Raw genomic sequence first — 14,506 nt, forward strand, 5'->3', positions numbered from 1 at the left:
TTTTTTACTGATTATTTATGACGCAGAGATGCTGACTTTCTTTCGGTGGAAAAAGGTGAGGCGTTTGCCGTTTTACCGATTCGGCGGCCATCGTTGGCAGCAGACTGAACTGGCCTCGTCATCGAATTCGTATAAAGTCTGGGTCTTGGTGTTGACGTCACTGACTTTGAAATTCGAACAAAGGAAACGACCCAGGTCAGGCGCAGACAAGGTCAAAAATTATCCAGCAGACAAGTGGACCAGCTGCCTCGAGTACATGATCACTTCAGAGATCATGTATGTGTCATGGCAGGATCCAACGACGCCATAGAGTCATAGACGATTTGCCCTGTCTTAGACATTCACAGCACCGTAGTGAGATTCCAGCTTGCATAATCCAAGGGAGATCTATTCCCGGCAAATGGTGGAATATCAATCTCTTGACAAGATTATTCTCATCGACTATAGAAATAGGAGCTAGCATTGTTTCTTTTGCAGGTGCCATGTTTTTGTTTCTCAAGTCAAAAATACACGTCCCAGTCGGCATAATCATCAGCCAATCAGCAGCCGCGCCTGTCCACATTAAAACCCTCAAAACTTCAATGTTCCTACAACCCTGCAAGCTGGCCAGAAAATAAAACGCCCAAAATATATACAGATCCCACGCCACCACCACACTCAACACCTACTTGTTCTGGCTCAAAATAACATCCGCCGCCTTCTCGCCAACCATGTACGTCGACAGCGCGGTAAAAGTCCCCGGAATCCTAGGATAAACAGACGCATCCACGACGCGCAGGCCCTTGACGCCCCTCACTCGAAAACTCGAGTCCAGGACGGCCATGGGGTCGCCGTCCGCGCCGATAGGACACGTCGACGACGCGTGGTGCCCCCAGGCCGTGTCCCTCGCGTAGGCCTCGACCTCGGCGGCGGACCGGACCCCCGCGCCGGGCAGCACCTCGTCCACCCCGACGAGCTGGCGACTAAAGGCGTCGCGCGCCACGCCAATGGCCTCCCGGATGGCCGTCAGGTCGGCGGCGCTGTCGCCGCTCCCCGTGTCAAAGTAGTTGTACAGCACGTCGGGCACGTCGAGCGGGTCGGCGCTGCGCAGGCGCACGTGGCCGGCCGTGTTGCGCGGGTGGCCCTTGAGGATGGCCCAGGTGAAGACGTCGTGGTCGGCGGTGATGTTGTAGCTGTAGCCGGGGAAGTAGCCGCGGAAGTTGACGGGCCCGCCGAACAGGAAGGCGTCGTACTCGCTCGCGACCGACGACTTCATGAGCATGGCGGCCGCGAAGCCGTTGGACACGTAGGCCCCGCGGCCGGTGAGCAGGCCCGGGCGCCGCCAGCGGTCGAGGCACGGGTCGTTGTCGTCGCTGAAGGTGCAGCCCGAGAGGAACCGCCAGTCCGAGGGGAGCCGGCCCTGCACCGCCACCTCGTAGTGGTCCTGGAGGTTGGTGCCGACGCCCGGCAGGTCCTTGACGAGCGGGATGCCGAACTGCGCGAGCTCCGAGGCCGGCCCGACGCCGCTGAGCTTGAGGAGCTGCGGCGAGTTGTACGCGCCCCCGGCGATGATGACCTCCTTGGAGGCGGTCGCCGAGCCGGGGATCCCCTTGGCGGCCGAGCCGGACCGCGGGCTGGCGCGGTAGAGGTAGGCGCCGTCGAGGAACTCGACCCCCGTGGCGCGCGGCTCGTCGTCGCCGGACTCGTCAAAGACGACGCGCGTGACGTGGCAGTTCATGCGCACGTCGAGGGGGTACTTCTTGGAGCCGTCGGGGTTCTTGGCGTCGCGCGTGGCGACGACAAACTCGCGCGAGCCGTAGCGGCGGCCGTCGCCCGCGGAGAGCGGGATCTGGAAGTAGCCGCCGTCGCGGTCGCGCGACTCCGAGTCCTCGTTGGCGTCGCCCAGGGCCACGTCGAGCAGGTTGGGCAGCAGGCGCGAGTAGTTGCCGAGGGCGAAGCTGCCGCCGGCAATCAGGCTGAGCAGCTTGGGGTCCTCGAGGGGCAGGGTGATGGGCGCGCGCTCCGTGTCCAGCCAGCCGTCGAAGCCGTGGCCCTTGGCCAGCAGCGGCAGCAGGTAGCGGTTCTTCTCCATGCGCACAAAGTACTTGCGCATGTTGTCGGGCGCCCAGGAGGCGTCGCCCGTCAGCGAGGCGACGTACTCAAAGTCGGAGCGGTGCGGGTAGATGGCGACGAGGGCGTTGTGCGCGGTGCAGCCGCCGAGGGTGCCGGTCCGGGGGTACAGCGTGCCGAGCATCTCGGAGGCGGGCACCGCGGCCCCCGCCGGCGGGTTGAGCCCCGTGTACAGCCTGCCCTCGGCCGTCCGGTACGACGTCTTGTAGTCGCGCGCCTGCCGGGCGTCGTCGGCGTAGTGCCGCACGTAAAAGTTCCACGCGAGCTTCTCGTCCTCGGACGCGCGTGCCGAGTACGCCGGCACCGTGTAGTTGGGGTTGTTGCCCTGGTCGTCGCCGGCCTCGATGAGGAGCGTCTTGTGCCCGGCCAGCGCGAGTCGCGCGGCCAGAGGCCCGCCGCCCGCCCCGGACCCGACCACGACGTATTCGTAGCCCGTGAGGTTGGCCGCCGCCGCGAGGGAGCCCAGCAGGGAGAGGCCGGCGAGGGCCGCTTGCCACGAGGAGCGCATCATCATCTTTGGTTGCTGCTGTTGATACGCCGCAAGAATGGTCTCGTGGTTGGCAAGAAATCGGAACGGCGCATCTACATGTGTATATATATATATTTATATCTGCAGTCGTATATATACTCACCCACGCTACGACCAGTGGCTTGCCAATTCAGACGCACATTCCGTTACGAGCCATCGCGTCGCAAGCGTCGCCCACGCCCGGTTAGTCCATGTATAAAGCAAGGGTGGCAATACAACCACACGCATGGGTCGTGATAATCTACCAGAGTCCTAGGCAGCTAGACCAGCCCGCTAGTGCCTCCATCCCCAACGCCAGGCGTGGTCAATAGCTTATCCCCAAGCACGAGCCCACGTTCCGTGTCCGTGGGCAAATCGTACAACAAACACACACCGACATTCCGCATGCCCAGAAGAGCCGCCCATCACGACGGTAACCTCTTGGCCATGATGCCATCCGCCGCCATGGGTCCCAGCCCTGTGTCCCCGCGCGCCGCCGCCGCCGCCCGATCGTCGGTCCATGCAGCAAAGGCTAATCACGAGACGTGAGGCACATTTTCCGGATCCAGCCCCCTTCAGGCAAATCACAAGCTTGCCCGGCGCGGCTTCAGAAACAGAGACAGGGACATGCCAGCCTCGGCTATGCACAGACGGGCGCCTGCTGTCATGGGAGATAGAGGAAGAATTGGAATTCCCAGGCGGACGATGCCATTTCCGTCCTGGGATGCATCCGAACCACGGGCGGCGCCTCGACAGGAGCAAGGATTATCGCCTTGCCTCCGCTGCCAATGCAACCTTGGTCATTTGCTAGCTAAGCCACGCGCTGGGAAAAGAGACGATTAGAGTTGGGCGGGACAGAAAAATACCGGGGAATGGGATTGAATTATGGGCTGCAGTGGCAATGTTTACACGGGCAGCCAGACGTGTGTCGTCTATCGGTGGCAAAGCGCCGTGCGTAGCGGAGAAGATTGCCGCAACTGACTGAGTCGCGTATCTTATCCGATCTTTTACGGAGTTGTGCTGATCGGGATGTCTCCGATCACTATGTGCGCAGTGACCTCGTCCAAGTCGCGGAGGTCTGCTCCGTCCGTCTGGTAGTACATACTACAGACACTCAGCCGCAGACGGAGCGTGAGCGGCCGCAGGCATCAATTTAATGGGCCGTCACGCCGCGGCAGCAGCGCTTGCAACGAATTGGGCGAGGTGCGAGACCTAGGGATCCGGCAACGACCGGTGATGCAGACAAAGGCTCGAGACATTATTACGTGCGTCCGTGGTATGACGCTTTCCGTACATGTACCTCGTTTAGGGTGCATCTTGCGAGCGGCGCCGCGCTTCAATCTTCACGTGGTGCCGCCTGTCGCCTCACGACGCAAATATTCTTTACGGCCTAAAATCTAGGGACCTTTGCCACCCATTCGCACACATGGGCTACTAGCCACTAAGCATGTAAGCGTCAACGTGGTTTGCAATGTACAGGCCTTCTGTAATCCGTCTACGAGACCGAGCCTCGCAAACACCCCCCCGTCCATGCGCCCATCTTCCGTGCCCATGCTGCATGTACTACACGATAAACAATAGTGCCCCTGAATTCAAACGCCCCTTGTCTACATTAAACTACAAGTAGCTGTTTTGCCAAAAATGGTTGCCGGCCGCCCCAAGCGTCAACCTTATGCATCCCCCAGCATGCCGCTCTCCATCAAGCTCTGATAAAACTCCGGTTCTAGGAACGTCTTGACGCTCACATCCTCGCTCAGCCCTTTCCGTCTTCTCGTCTTGAGCACGAAATCTCTGGCTGTCGCCTGTGCCGATGCCGGCTGCAGCGGCCGGATGATTTGCTCCCGGTCCAATGGGTCGCCGGGTACAATACTCCAGTTATCAAACACCAAGCTGACCATGGAGCTGCCCTGCGTCTTGATCCGGAGGTCCGTCTCGAACCCAAAACTGTCAATCACGGGAATCAGGCCGTTGACGCGATACAGGGGCGTCCCGGCCACGGGGCCGTCGGACAATACATGGCCCCGACGTCGCGACAGCACATTGTACACCTCGGTGTGCGAGTCTTCGGGCCCCGTCACCGACACGGCGTACACGGGCTCCATCAGCCGTGGAGACGCCATGAGGAACGACGAGTAGCATGCGCGTCGCGACGTGGGAATGATCTGGCCGCCGCCGCGGGAGATGGCCTCTCCTGCTAGTAACACGTCCGTCACTTTGAATTTTGTATTCCGAATCGCTGGTCAAAGTCAGTAGCAGGTCCTAGACCACGCCGAGAGAGGGGGGGATGAGTTTGGGGGTGCAGCCTACGTTCTTCGCAGAGGGGGCCTTCTCTGGTGGCCCAGCTGAATCCCTGCCGGATAGACTCTTTGACGGTATTGAGAAGTTTCTTATCGACCTGCAGTTTTGTTAGCATGTATCCAAATGGAACCGGATCAAGGATGCGCGACCCACCTCGGCAGGCAGAGTATCATCTTGCAAAATGTTCGGCCCCATGTCATCCGGCCCAAAAGCCCAGATGCTTCGCGCCGCAAGCTTGTCCCAACCGTGATTTTCCTCGAAAAATTTGGCCGTCTTGCGAATCGGATCCCGAATCTTGACGGCGCCCGTCTCAATGTCCGTCGATATACCCTTTTCCAATTGCTCCGCAACCATGGTGATCTTGTTCTTCTTATTTGGTGTGATGGCGTAGCACTTTGTCGCCGACGTCTCTACCACTGTTTCGCAGAAGCGGGTCACAGGATCAGATACCTTGATATCCATATCGGCATACAGCCGCCTCAGATCGTGGAGCACACAATCCATGTAGAGCTCCCCTGTTCCCAGGATGACATGTTCACCGGATTCTTCCACCTTCGTATCAATGAGAGGATACGACTTTTGCACTTTTCGCAGCCCGTCCAACATCTTGGGCAGCTCCGACGGGTTAATGGGCTCCACCGCAACCTTGAGAACGGACTCGGTAAAGTGTGTGACTGGTTTGAAAATGTACGCATCCTCGTCATCCTCAAACTTGGGGGCTACAATAGTCGCAGACTTGACTATTGAGTTATCCACGCCGCTGACCAACAGCAGATTTCCTGCTGGCACACCGTCTGTGGGAATGTTGTACCTGGTCTCGCCGATAAAGACTTGACCAAGAGTGGCAGTCGTCATATCTTCCTCATCATCCAGCGAATAACCCTCTCCGAGCACTCGCACCGACATGCCGGGTCGCGCAGTGCCGCTCAGAACACGACCAAACGAGTAAAAGCTCTTGGCGTCTGATGTGTTGAACAGCTTGGTAACGTGCATCACCAGTGGGCCATCCTGATCACATGCCTTCATCGAACCTGCAACCTTGGTGTCCAGTGGGCCGCTGTATGCCCTCTCCAAAAGTCTCTGTGCGCCTTCAATCGGCGACGGGACGTGTCGGACAATCATGTCAACAAATGCTGTGGATGGGCCAAAAAATTGCTGGCAGACGGCCTTCAAAATGTCCTTGGCATCTGCTTTGTACTGTGCAGGCTTCAACTGGATGTTGAGGGACGCCAGGACCAGTTTGAGGTCCTCGGGGGGGGCGCTGATGGACTGTGTGAAGAGCTTGTATATGGGCTCGAGAACGAAGTGAACAAATGACCGCGCTGCACGGTCTTCAACGGGTTTTCGCGTAAATGATCGCTTCTTTGGGTTAAAATAAACATCGCCCCATAACCTCCGAGCAAGGTCATCCGTATTGACATCACCGTATGTATCAGTGTACATCTTGGCAAAGGACTGCAGAGTAAAGCACCAGCCGAGGTCGGTGCAGGAGAAGAGAACATTGCCCTTTTCAGGACTGATCCGCTTCTCCGAGGCTTTTGCGGGCACGGCATTGGTAATCACCGTGTTGACCTCCTCAACAACGTGCTTGAGCTTGAAATAGGCGTCCTTGGGTGGCAGCTTAAGCTCCAAGATCAAGCGGTCCATCTTGTTTATGATGAGCGTCAGAGGAATATCCTCCAAAACAGCATGCTTGATAATTTGCTCCGTGTTGACCTGCACACCCTCCACAACGTCCACGACTAAGCATATGCCATCGACCAATCTGAAGGCGACTGCGACCTCGTCGACAAAGTTGACATGACCAGGAGTGTCAATGAGGTTGACCAGGTGCGACTTGCCCTTTGCACTCTGCAGGACTAGGCTCATGGGTGATGATTTGATCGAGATTCCTCGCTCGCGCTCCAGAATGTGAACATCGGTATACCGTAGCTTCTCGTCGCGCTTTCGTCCGCTCCGCTTGTCAAGCTTCTCTGCGATGTCATGAGTCTCCAGAACAAGCATGTCCATGAATGAAGTTTTGCCATGGTGCAGGTGTCCAGCTAGTGCCACATTGCGCGTTTGTTCAGGAAAGTTCATCAAGTCGGTCATAAACTTGCGATCAAAAAATACCGGAGGTAGGTCGGCTTCTTCGATATTGAACTTTTTTTGTTCGACGGGTGCGATGATGGGTTCGCTGAGAGGTTGCGCATCCTCCTCTTCTACGCGTGTCTCGACATCTTCACCATATACCTGCTGGGCAGTCGGATAGTACTGCTTGTCTTCGTGGAGGACAACGGCATTGGACGGCCCATCTGCCTCTCTGGTTAGCAGGTTATCAATCAGTTCTGAGAAGGGTCCCCTTGCACGAACCATCAATTTCCATAAGCTCAGTCCCCGTCACTCCCCCAGTCTCTTCAGGCTCATCATCGTAGACATAGTCGCCTGCTTCAGCGCCCGGTTCGACACCTGCCTCGGACGCGTCCTCAGATTCCGCTTCCTCCCCAATAAAGTTGCCGAACCTAGAATGTGGTTGTCAGTGTCTTGAGGCCGGGGTGTGGCGGACACAGGATTTTCTGGAGGCAAATCTCACTCGTCGTAAAGGTCATCCATTGTTCCGTTCGGCAAGCTGCGAGCGCCTGCGATCAATGGACTGTCGGCGCGCGTTGAGTGACTGGTGTCGCGGCCGCGATGGTGCTATGTCGTAGCTTGACATTTTTTGGCGACAGCTTGGTCGCGTCACGTGCTAATCGTCAATCGCGATAAGATTGCTGGTATCCCTACGGAGTACTCTGTCCCGGGTAGTTCATTCGGGCAACTACAAGCGGGACAAGGTGAAGAAGGTGGGGGCTTCCTGTCATTACGGAGTACTACATTTGCCTTGTAAAATGCTCACCTCGACATCTGAACAAGGCGGTATCCGCGCTAAACCCGGTTCAGCCACCGCTCGATCCATTACTTGTCTTGACATCAGTCCACCGCAGAATCGCTGGTAGCATCTGGACCCTACATAATGTACTGCTCACCTCCCGCCTTAGCGTTATTTTAGCTTTTGCAATTGATTGAGCTCCCCACCACGTCAATAATCAAGCTCGATCTTTCTACTCGCCGTAATTTTTCACTTTTGCTTATCTCTCAAACCCAATTCAAGTTTTGGTTACCGCCATGTCTGGTCTTCCTCCCGTCTACATCGTTTCTGCTGCCAGAACCCCCGTCGGTTCGTTCCTTGGGTAATGCTCAACTACCCCTCGCCGACTTTGCTCCGAGGTGGCCTTGGTGAAGACCAGCCGCCCACGGCCAACAGTCAACACAACTTGATATTATGTGTCTTGCCATGCTGATGTCAATCTCTTTCCCCCCAATAGCTCCCTCTCCAGCTTGAGCGCTACTCAGCTGGGCTCTACTGCCATCAAAGGTACCTCTTTACACCCCCGTCGTTCCATCCATTAAAATCAACTTCTGACCCCTCACTCCTAGGTGCCGTTGAGCGTGCCGGTATCAAACCCGAGCAGGTCGAAGAGGTCTTTTTCGGCAATGTCCTGTCTGCAGGGTATGCTTCCCACTCGATACGCACAAGTTTCTCTCCTCCACGAACGCAGCTTTCCCTACAAGTCTCCGGCATGGCTGATAATCTGTAGTCTGGGCCAAGCCCCCGCCCGCCAGTGTGCCATCGGCGCCGGCCTCCCCAACAGCACCATTTCCACCACTGTGAACAAAGTTTGCGCCTCTGGTCTCAAGGCCATCATCCTCGGTGCCCAGAACATCATGCTTGGCACCTCCGATATTGTCGTTGCTGGCGGTACCGAGTCCATGTCCAACACCCCCCACTACCTGCCCAACCTCCGTACCGGCGCCAAGTACGGCGACCAGACCCTCATCGACGGCGTCCTCAAGGATGGCCTGACCGACGCCTACAAGAAGGAGCACATGGGTCTCCAGGGAGAGCTGTGTGCCAGCGACAACGACTTCTCCCGCGAGGCTCAGGACGACTACGCCATCAAGTCGTACCAGAAAGCACAGGCTGCCACCGAGGCCGGTCTGTTCAAGGAGATTGTCCCCGTCGAGGTGTCGGGCGGCCGTGGCAAGCCCCCCATCAAGGTTGAGCGCGACGACGAAGTCAAGAACCTCAATGTGGAAAAGCTCAAGGCTATGCGCCCGGCATTCAAGCCTGACGGCTCCATCACCGCCCCCAACGCCGCCCCCATCAATGACGGCGCTGCTGCGGTGGTGCTCATGTCCGAGGCTAAGGTCAAGGAGCTTGGTGTCAAGCCGATTGCCAAGATTCTCGGATGGGGTGACGCCGAGCGTGAGCCTGAGCGCTTCACCGTTGCCCCCTCCCTAGCCATCCCCAAGGCCATCAAGCACGCTGGTCTGACCGACAAGGACATTGACTTTTACGAGATCAATGAGGCCTTCTCCGTCGTTGCCCTTGCCAACATCAAGCTCCTGGGCCTTGATGCCGACAAGGTCAATGTCTTTGGCGGCTCCGTCGCCATCGGCCACCCTCTGGGCTGCTCTGGCGCCCGCATCATCACCACTTTGACTTCGGTCCTCAAGGAGAAGGGCGCCAAGATTGGCTGTGCAGGTATCTGCAATGGCGGCGGCGGCGCTTCCGCGCTGGTCATTGAGAACTTGCAGTGACTAGAGGAACCACATTCAATGGCCCACGGGTCGCGGCTGTAACGACTTTTACATGACTCCCCGATAGGCGTCACGGCATAGCATTCTGCTGGAAGATATTTAACTAAAAGTTCATGTTGATAGTTAAGCACATGTTCATAGATTCAATGATGCAGAAATTTCTCTGAATTTCCACCGGCGTGTTTTCCCTGCTGGATGTCGTCTTGCTACGTGAATTTCTTAAAGGGGTGGGATGTAATAGGGCACACAGGAAACTAGGTTTCGCATTTAATACCTCATACCAATACACAGCTATTCGCCGTCGTGATTTTTGCTTCTGCAAGTCAGCTTTCTCCAGCTAGTTTGTGACAGTCATTATAATCTGTAATTGAAGTCGTGAATTTGATCCCCGTAAATCCCTTTTTTACATTATGTAAAAAAAAAGCTTCATCAAATCAATTGATATCATGTAAATTGATCATTGATGTCAAGTATTATATGAGGTCTAGTGCATTTTTTTTGTCTTTGGCACCACCTTGGCACTACTATGTACATGTAACCTTGCCGGCAGCCAGCCGGCACCGTACCATTACTTGTACGGTGCAGATAACGTACCAATTTTGCTCTACCACTGACCCCACAATCGACTACAACATTGAAACCAAAAAAAAACAATGTGGTCATCATAGAACCACGGGGACCCTTGAGCATATCGGGCTCGCTTGTCGTATGCCCCATGATCGGTTGACGAGGACATGGCTACTTGGCCCGTATCACCGTGCCATTCGGCAACACAGTGTCCACGTCATAATGAGGAATATTCGTGTCCACAACAAATATTTCCAGCTCCACGTCGTCGGAAGTCAAATCCCCATCGAGTACGTCTCGCTTGTGGTTGCCGGTACTGCTGCCATTCACGGTACTGCTATTCACGACGGAGTAATCAAAGAAGACTGTGACGTGGTAGGGTTCCCCATTGTCATTCAGGATGGGAAATGTGGCCGGGCCACGCCCAATACTCTTGTTCTTGGGAACAATTTCCACCGAGTCTGGTGGGAAGTCAACACCGAGAACATTTGACCATTGGCCACGTGCCTCGGCCATGTGCTCTCCTGTTTTCCTGTCGCGCGTCGTGAAATAGCGTTGGCCCAAACGATCCCAGCTGTCTTCCTTGCCGAGCAGGCTAGCAAAAGACACCTTTGACGAGTTGGCCAGTTGGCGAGATGCGCCGGATTTATAGTTCCATTTAACACTCTTTGCGAGACAGTTGAAGTCGGCTACTGGCATCTCGTAGTAGTCCCCTTCGTATTCGGCTGTGAATGTCCAGGTTTGGAGCTGGCATCGGTGATCATTGCGGCATTTATACGTCCTTCCATCCGAGAACTGTGTTGTCCGCGTGGTGGTTATGCCGTGTTCGGTCGTATCTGTAGTTGATCGGGTTACCGCGAACCGGAATAGCTGCCCAAATTCTTGCAAGCCGAAGGAAACTTCAACTGTAATACTAAGTGTTACCGCATGTGTCCACTTCCAGGAGAAGGTGTCGGTGGCGATTGTAGTCGTTTGGCGCAGTACATCACCGTAGGTCGGCTCGGTGTCTTGGACGGGTATGAAGTCAACCTTGGGCTTATCGCCGGCAGCTCTGAAGACGTAAGCCAACGAAAACATGTCATTGGCTGGACAACCACAGATGGCTTTGATGGAAGTGATATTCGGCAGGGGCTTTTCGGCTTTTGCCTGCGCATAGCGGTCCGCGAAGTCTTTCGCAGCATCGAGTTCAGTCCTAACTAAATCTGGCCTTTTTGCTATAATGTGAGACTTGAGTTTGCTTATTTCGCCATTTGATATGTTGCCTATTATTTCTTGACAGGTGGCGCTCATGAAAAACAGGAAAACGATTGGAATCATGGTTGGTGGTTGGTGATGTGTATTGCGAATTCGGGGCCAGATGAAGTGAGTGGTCTGTAGAAGAGTTGGTCAAACATGAAAGATTGCTTAGAGAGGGTGATGCTTCTACAACCAGTGACCGCGGGCATGAAATATATACTTGACCTTGGTCTTGTTGGTCGTGTGTCCGAATTTGGTTGTTGATCGTGTGCCCGAATTTGGTTACTCGTCATGCATATTAAATTACAGTCGACATTACAGAGCACTGATAAGGGCGGCTACTTCGGGGGAAAGTCATGATAACCTCCCAAACTGGTTAGTGGTTTGGTGCTTATGCAGACGAAGCTTAGACGTCAGATAATATCGCCCGAGTCTAATTTCTTGGCTGGGAAGCCGCACACGACGAATATCCCTCCGGTGAGGCGGCAGCCAAGTGTCGAGACGCCTGAGCACATTATTCATGTACTTGACAGCTGAGCATAACTGGATCCAGGCTCGGACTAGTCGTATTGACTTGACTATAACCTGCAAGCTAAGAGAAGGGGGGATTGCGCCTGAGAGTCTGTAGCTAGCGATAGATCAGTAATGGTTTGTCATGCGCGATCAGGCCGTAGCACTAGTCTGATAATAACAGTTAAATATTAAACGTAAGCCCTTTTAACCCTTTCTTCCCTTTCTCATGTCTTGCATATTTCCGACCAGTGTCTTCTCAGCGTTCCCAATACACACTACTACACCCGCTTTACAATCTTTTACGCTACTTCAACTATCATCCTGTCACTTCAGCATGAAGATTTTAATTATTATTGCTATCCTGGCTGGGCTTAGTTCTGCGAAATTACACTGGGAAAGGGAATTTAAACGACGCGGCGATGGAGAGGTTTTCGACCGGGCCGCCAGTGGAAGCCGAGACAAAGCCACCTGGAACTCTCTTTTTCGGGCTCACCCCTCGAGAGATGAAATCAACTATGGGCGACCTATGTATGAAATGGGGGAAGACAAACGGGGAAGCCGAGCAAGGTTGAAAGACGCGAAATTTTCGACACGTTGCTCCGATAATGTCGACCCTTGTGACAACAGAACCATTACATTTTGGAAAAATCCAGTGAAAGGACGCCATGGCGAACTTCGAGGATTCTTTTGCACTGACGATGAATATCACCGACGTGGCCCTATGTGCAATCATGACGAGATTAGCTTTCCCGAACTTGGGGAGTCTAGCAAATATTTTTGCTGTCCTTGGGGATTTCAAAAGGACAATGGAGGGTGCCAGCGATACGTTCTATTCAACTCCTACCCCTGGCTTTTGCGACCGACCCCGAAGAGACCTACGGCAAAACACTCTTCACCAACTAGTACCTTAACACCCCCTAAGCCAACAAGGCCCTAAGGAAAACCAAGCACCTTTGATACCAAAGACTGTTGTTAAATGAATTGAGTTATTGCTCCAAGCCTAAGCTCTTGTTACAACGCCTACCGGTATCAGATGCCGACCTTGACAAACCCTCACCTGGGGACATCATGAGGTTTTGTCACCGAGGGAATCAATTACATGGCCTGAGACTGGCGGTGAATAGTCGCGCGTAACAAAATGTCGAGGTCTGCTGTCGCATTATTTTACGGGGTTACTTGGTTGAACCTCTTGTCTTGTCGCTTGCTTGGGTAGGAAACAACGCTCGAGATTATTTTATAACTTGGGACTTCAACCGCCGCACCCGGCTAGGGCGATGAAATCAACGGCTTCTTATGGATTTGGCTGCCGCTGTGACAAGGCCTAAAAGCTTGGAGTAACATGACATGCGCAATTCATCTAACAACAGTCTTTGGTAGTAAGGTCCTTGGTTTCCTTAAGGCCTCAGGGGACTAAAGGCCTATTGAAATATAACAAGTCGGTGAAGGACTTTGTCCTAGGTTCCCCGTGATTGTAGCTCTTCTGTAACCGTGTGACAGCCGCAAAGAATATGGCATATTGTAGTATCGCTTTTCTTCCACTACACCTCCTTTGTTACACGGAAATCGCAGGTTACACAAGGGCTACGGTCACGGGACCTAGGGCAGAAGGTCCTCACCGACTTCTTATATAAATAGACGTCTTCGGTCCCTCAAGGCCTTAAGGAAAACCAAGGACCTTTGATACCAAAGACTGTTATTAGTTGAATTGAGCTATTGCTCCAAGCCCTCTTTCTGAGCCCTTGTCACATCCTTTGCCTGGCGGACTCTTTAACCATGTCAACTGTCTGCAACGGTCACAAGGCTACACTGATTTTGCACGCATATGGTGCCATACAATAGCTGCCACTGCACTCATGTCGACTTGGATCCTGTGAATTGTGGTTGGTATTCTACGGCTCTGTGACTGCAGTGAATGCCAACTCGTCGTCTTGTATCCCCCACCACAGCTGATTCGGGAAAGTAGCCATTGTTGAGGAGTTGCCTTGGAGGAAAATGGCGGGGAACGATTGAGAAATGATGAGCATAATATAGTGAAACTATTGACAGAGGTTTATCAGAAAATACAACCGGGCTCTCATGGTCTTATCTTACCTCGTGTTAGATGGGAAAAGCCGAACAGATCGCGGAGCCTAATAACAGGGCTTTACCGATAAACGACCTATTAATTATTAAATACTTCAAACACCAAACTGCGTGCGAGCGCAGGTCTCGTTGCCCACTAGGAGGTCACAGGTGGCTGGGAGTATTGGGCAGATTTTCCTGCCTTCGGTAGTTGTTAGATACGCCGGTCCGTCGTAGCTGTCGAAGCACTGAATCTACCATAATAACCGCTGGGGGATCTTTATATAGGTCAGCACCTGCGTTCCAGCCGATACATGATTGTACACAGTGCCCTGGGCTCCGTTTACTAGGCCGGCTAGCTGCCATGGATTAGTCGTGAGCATTAACCTTACGCCTTTAGCTACGGGAAATTTGTTAGATACATTTCCAGCTTTGTTGCTTGGCGCTTGCGCTGCGCTTTTACCCTGATTTTTTGCCTCTACTTGTATTGCTGGCGCGTAAAGGTAAACTATGTTCGTAATTATACTTGTTCACCCGGGCCTTTATAGAGTACACCCGTAAATATAGTAGTATATATGAGCATTTATACTCTTA

General features: G+C 54.0%; 4 protein-coding genes across 4 annotated transcripts; 1 reads left to right on the plus strand and 3 right to left on the minus strand.

The window, feature by feature from the left end:
• Positions 1-664: 664 nt before the first annotated feature.
• On the minus strand, positions 665-2,623 carry MAA_08978 (Glucose-methanol-choline oxidoreductase; the record flags this gene model as incomplete). The annotated part of the gene is made up of 1 exon (XM_007826976.1): positions 665-2,623. The coding sequence occupies one exon, from the start codon at positions 2,621-2,623 to the stop codon at positions 665-667; it is 1,959 nt and encodes a 652-aa protein (XP_007825167.1).
• A 1,664-nt stretch (positions 2,624-4,287) lies between these two features.
• On the minus strand, positions 4,288-7,507 carry MAA_08977 (U5 small nuclear ribonucleoprotein component; the record flags this gene model as incomplete). Its single annotated transcript, XM_007826975.1, has 5 exons — positions 4,288-4,853; positions 4,925-5,012; positions 5,069-7,209; positions 7,268-7,416; positions 7,488-7,507. 5 exons carry the CDS (start codon positions 7,505-7,507, stop codon positions 4,288-4,290), a joined length of 2,964 nt encoding a protein of 987 aa, XP_007825166.1.
• A 552-nt stretch (positions 7,508-8,059) lies between these two features.
• Positions 8,060-9,535, plus strand: MAA_08976 (Thiolase; the record flags this gene model as incomplete). The annotated part of the gene is made up of 3 exons (XM_007826974.2): positions 8,060-8,111; positions 8,372-8,444; positions 8,533-9,535. The coding sequence occupies 3 exons, from the start codon at positions 8,060-8,062 to the stop codon at positions 9,533-9,535; spliced, it is 1,128 nt and encodes a 375-aa protein (XP_007825165.2).
• A 738-nt stretch (positions 9,536-10,273) lies between these two features.
• MAA_08975 (uncharacterized protein) lies at positions 10,274-11,419 on the minus strand (the record flags this gene model as incomplete). Its single annotated transcript, XM_007826973.1, has 1 exon — positions 10,274-11,419. The coding sequence occupies one exon, from the start codon at positions 11,417-11,419 to the stop codon at positions 10,274-10,276; it is 1,146 nt and encodes a 381-aa protein (XP_007825164.1).
• Positions 11,420-14,506: the final 3,087 nt, after the last annotated feature.

This window comes from Metarhizium robertsii, assembly GCF_000187425.2.
Source record: "Metarhizium robertsii ARSEF 23 chromosome Unknown MAA_Scf_6, whole genome shotgun sequence".
NCBI lineage: Eukaryota > Fungi > Ascomycota > Sordariomycetes > Hypocreales > Clavicipitaceae > Metarhizium > Metarhizium robertsii.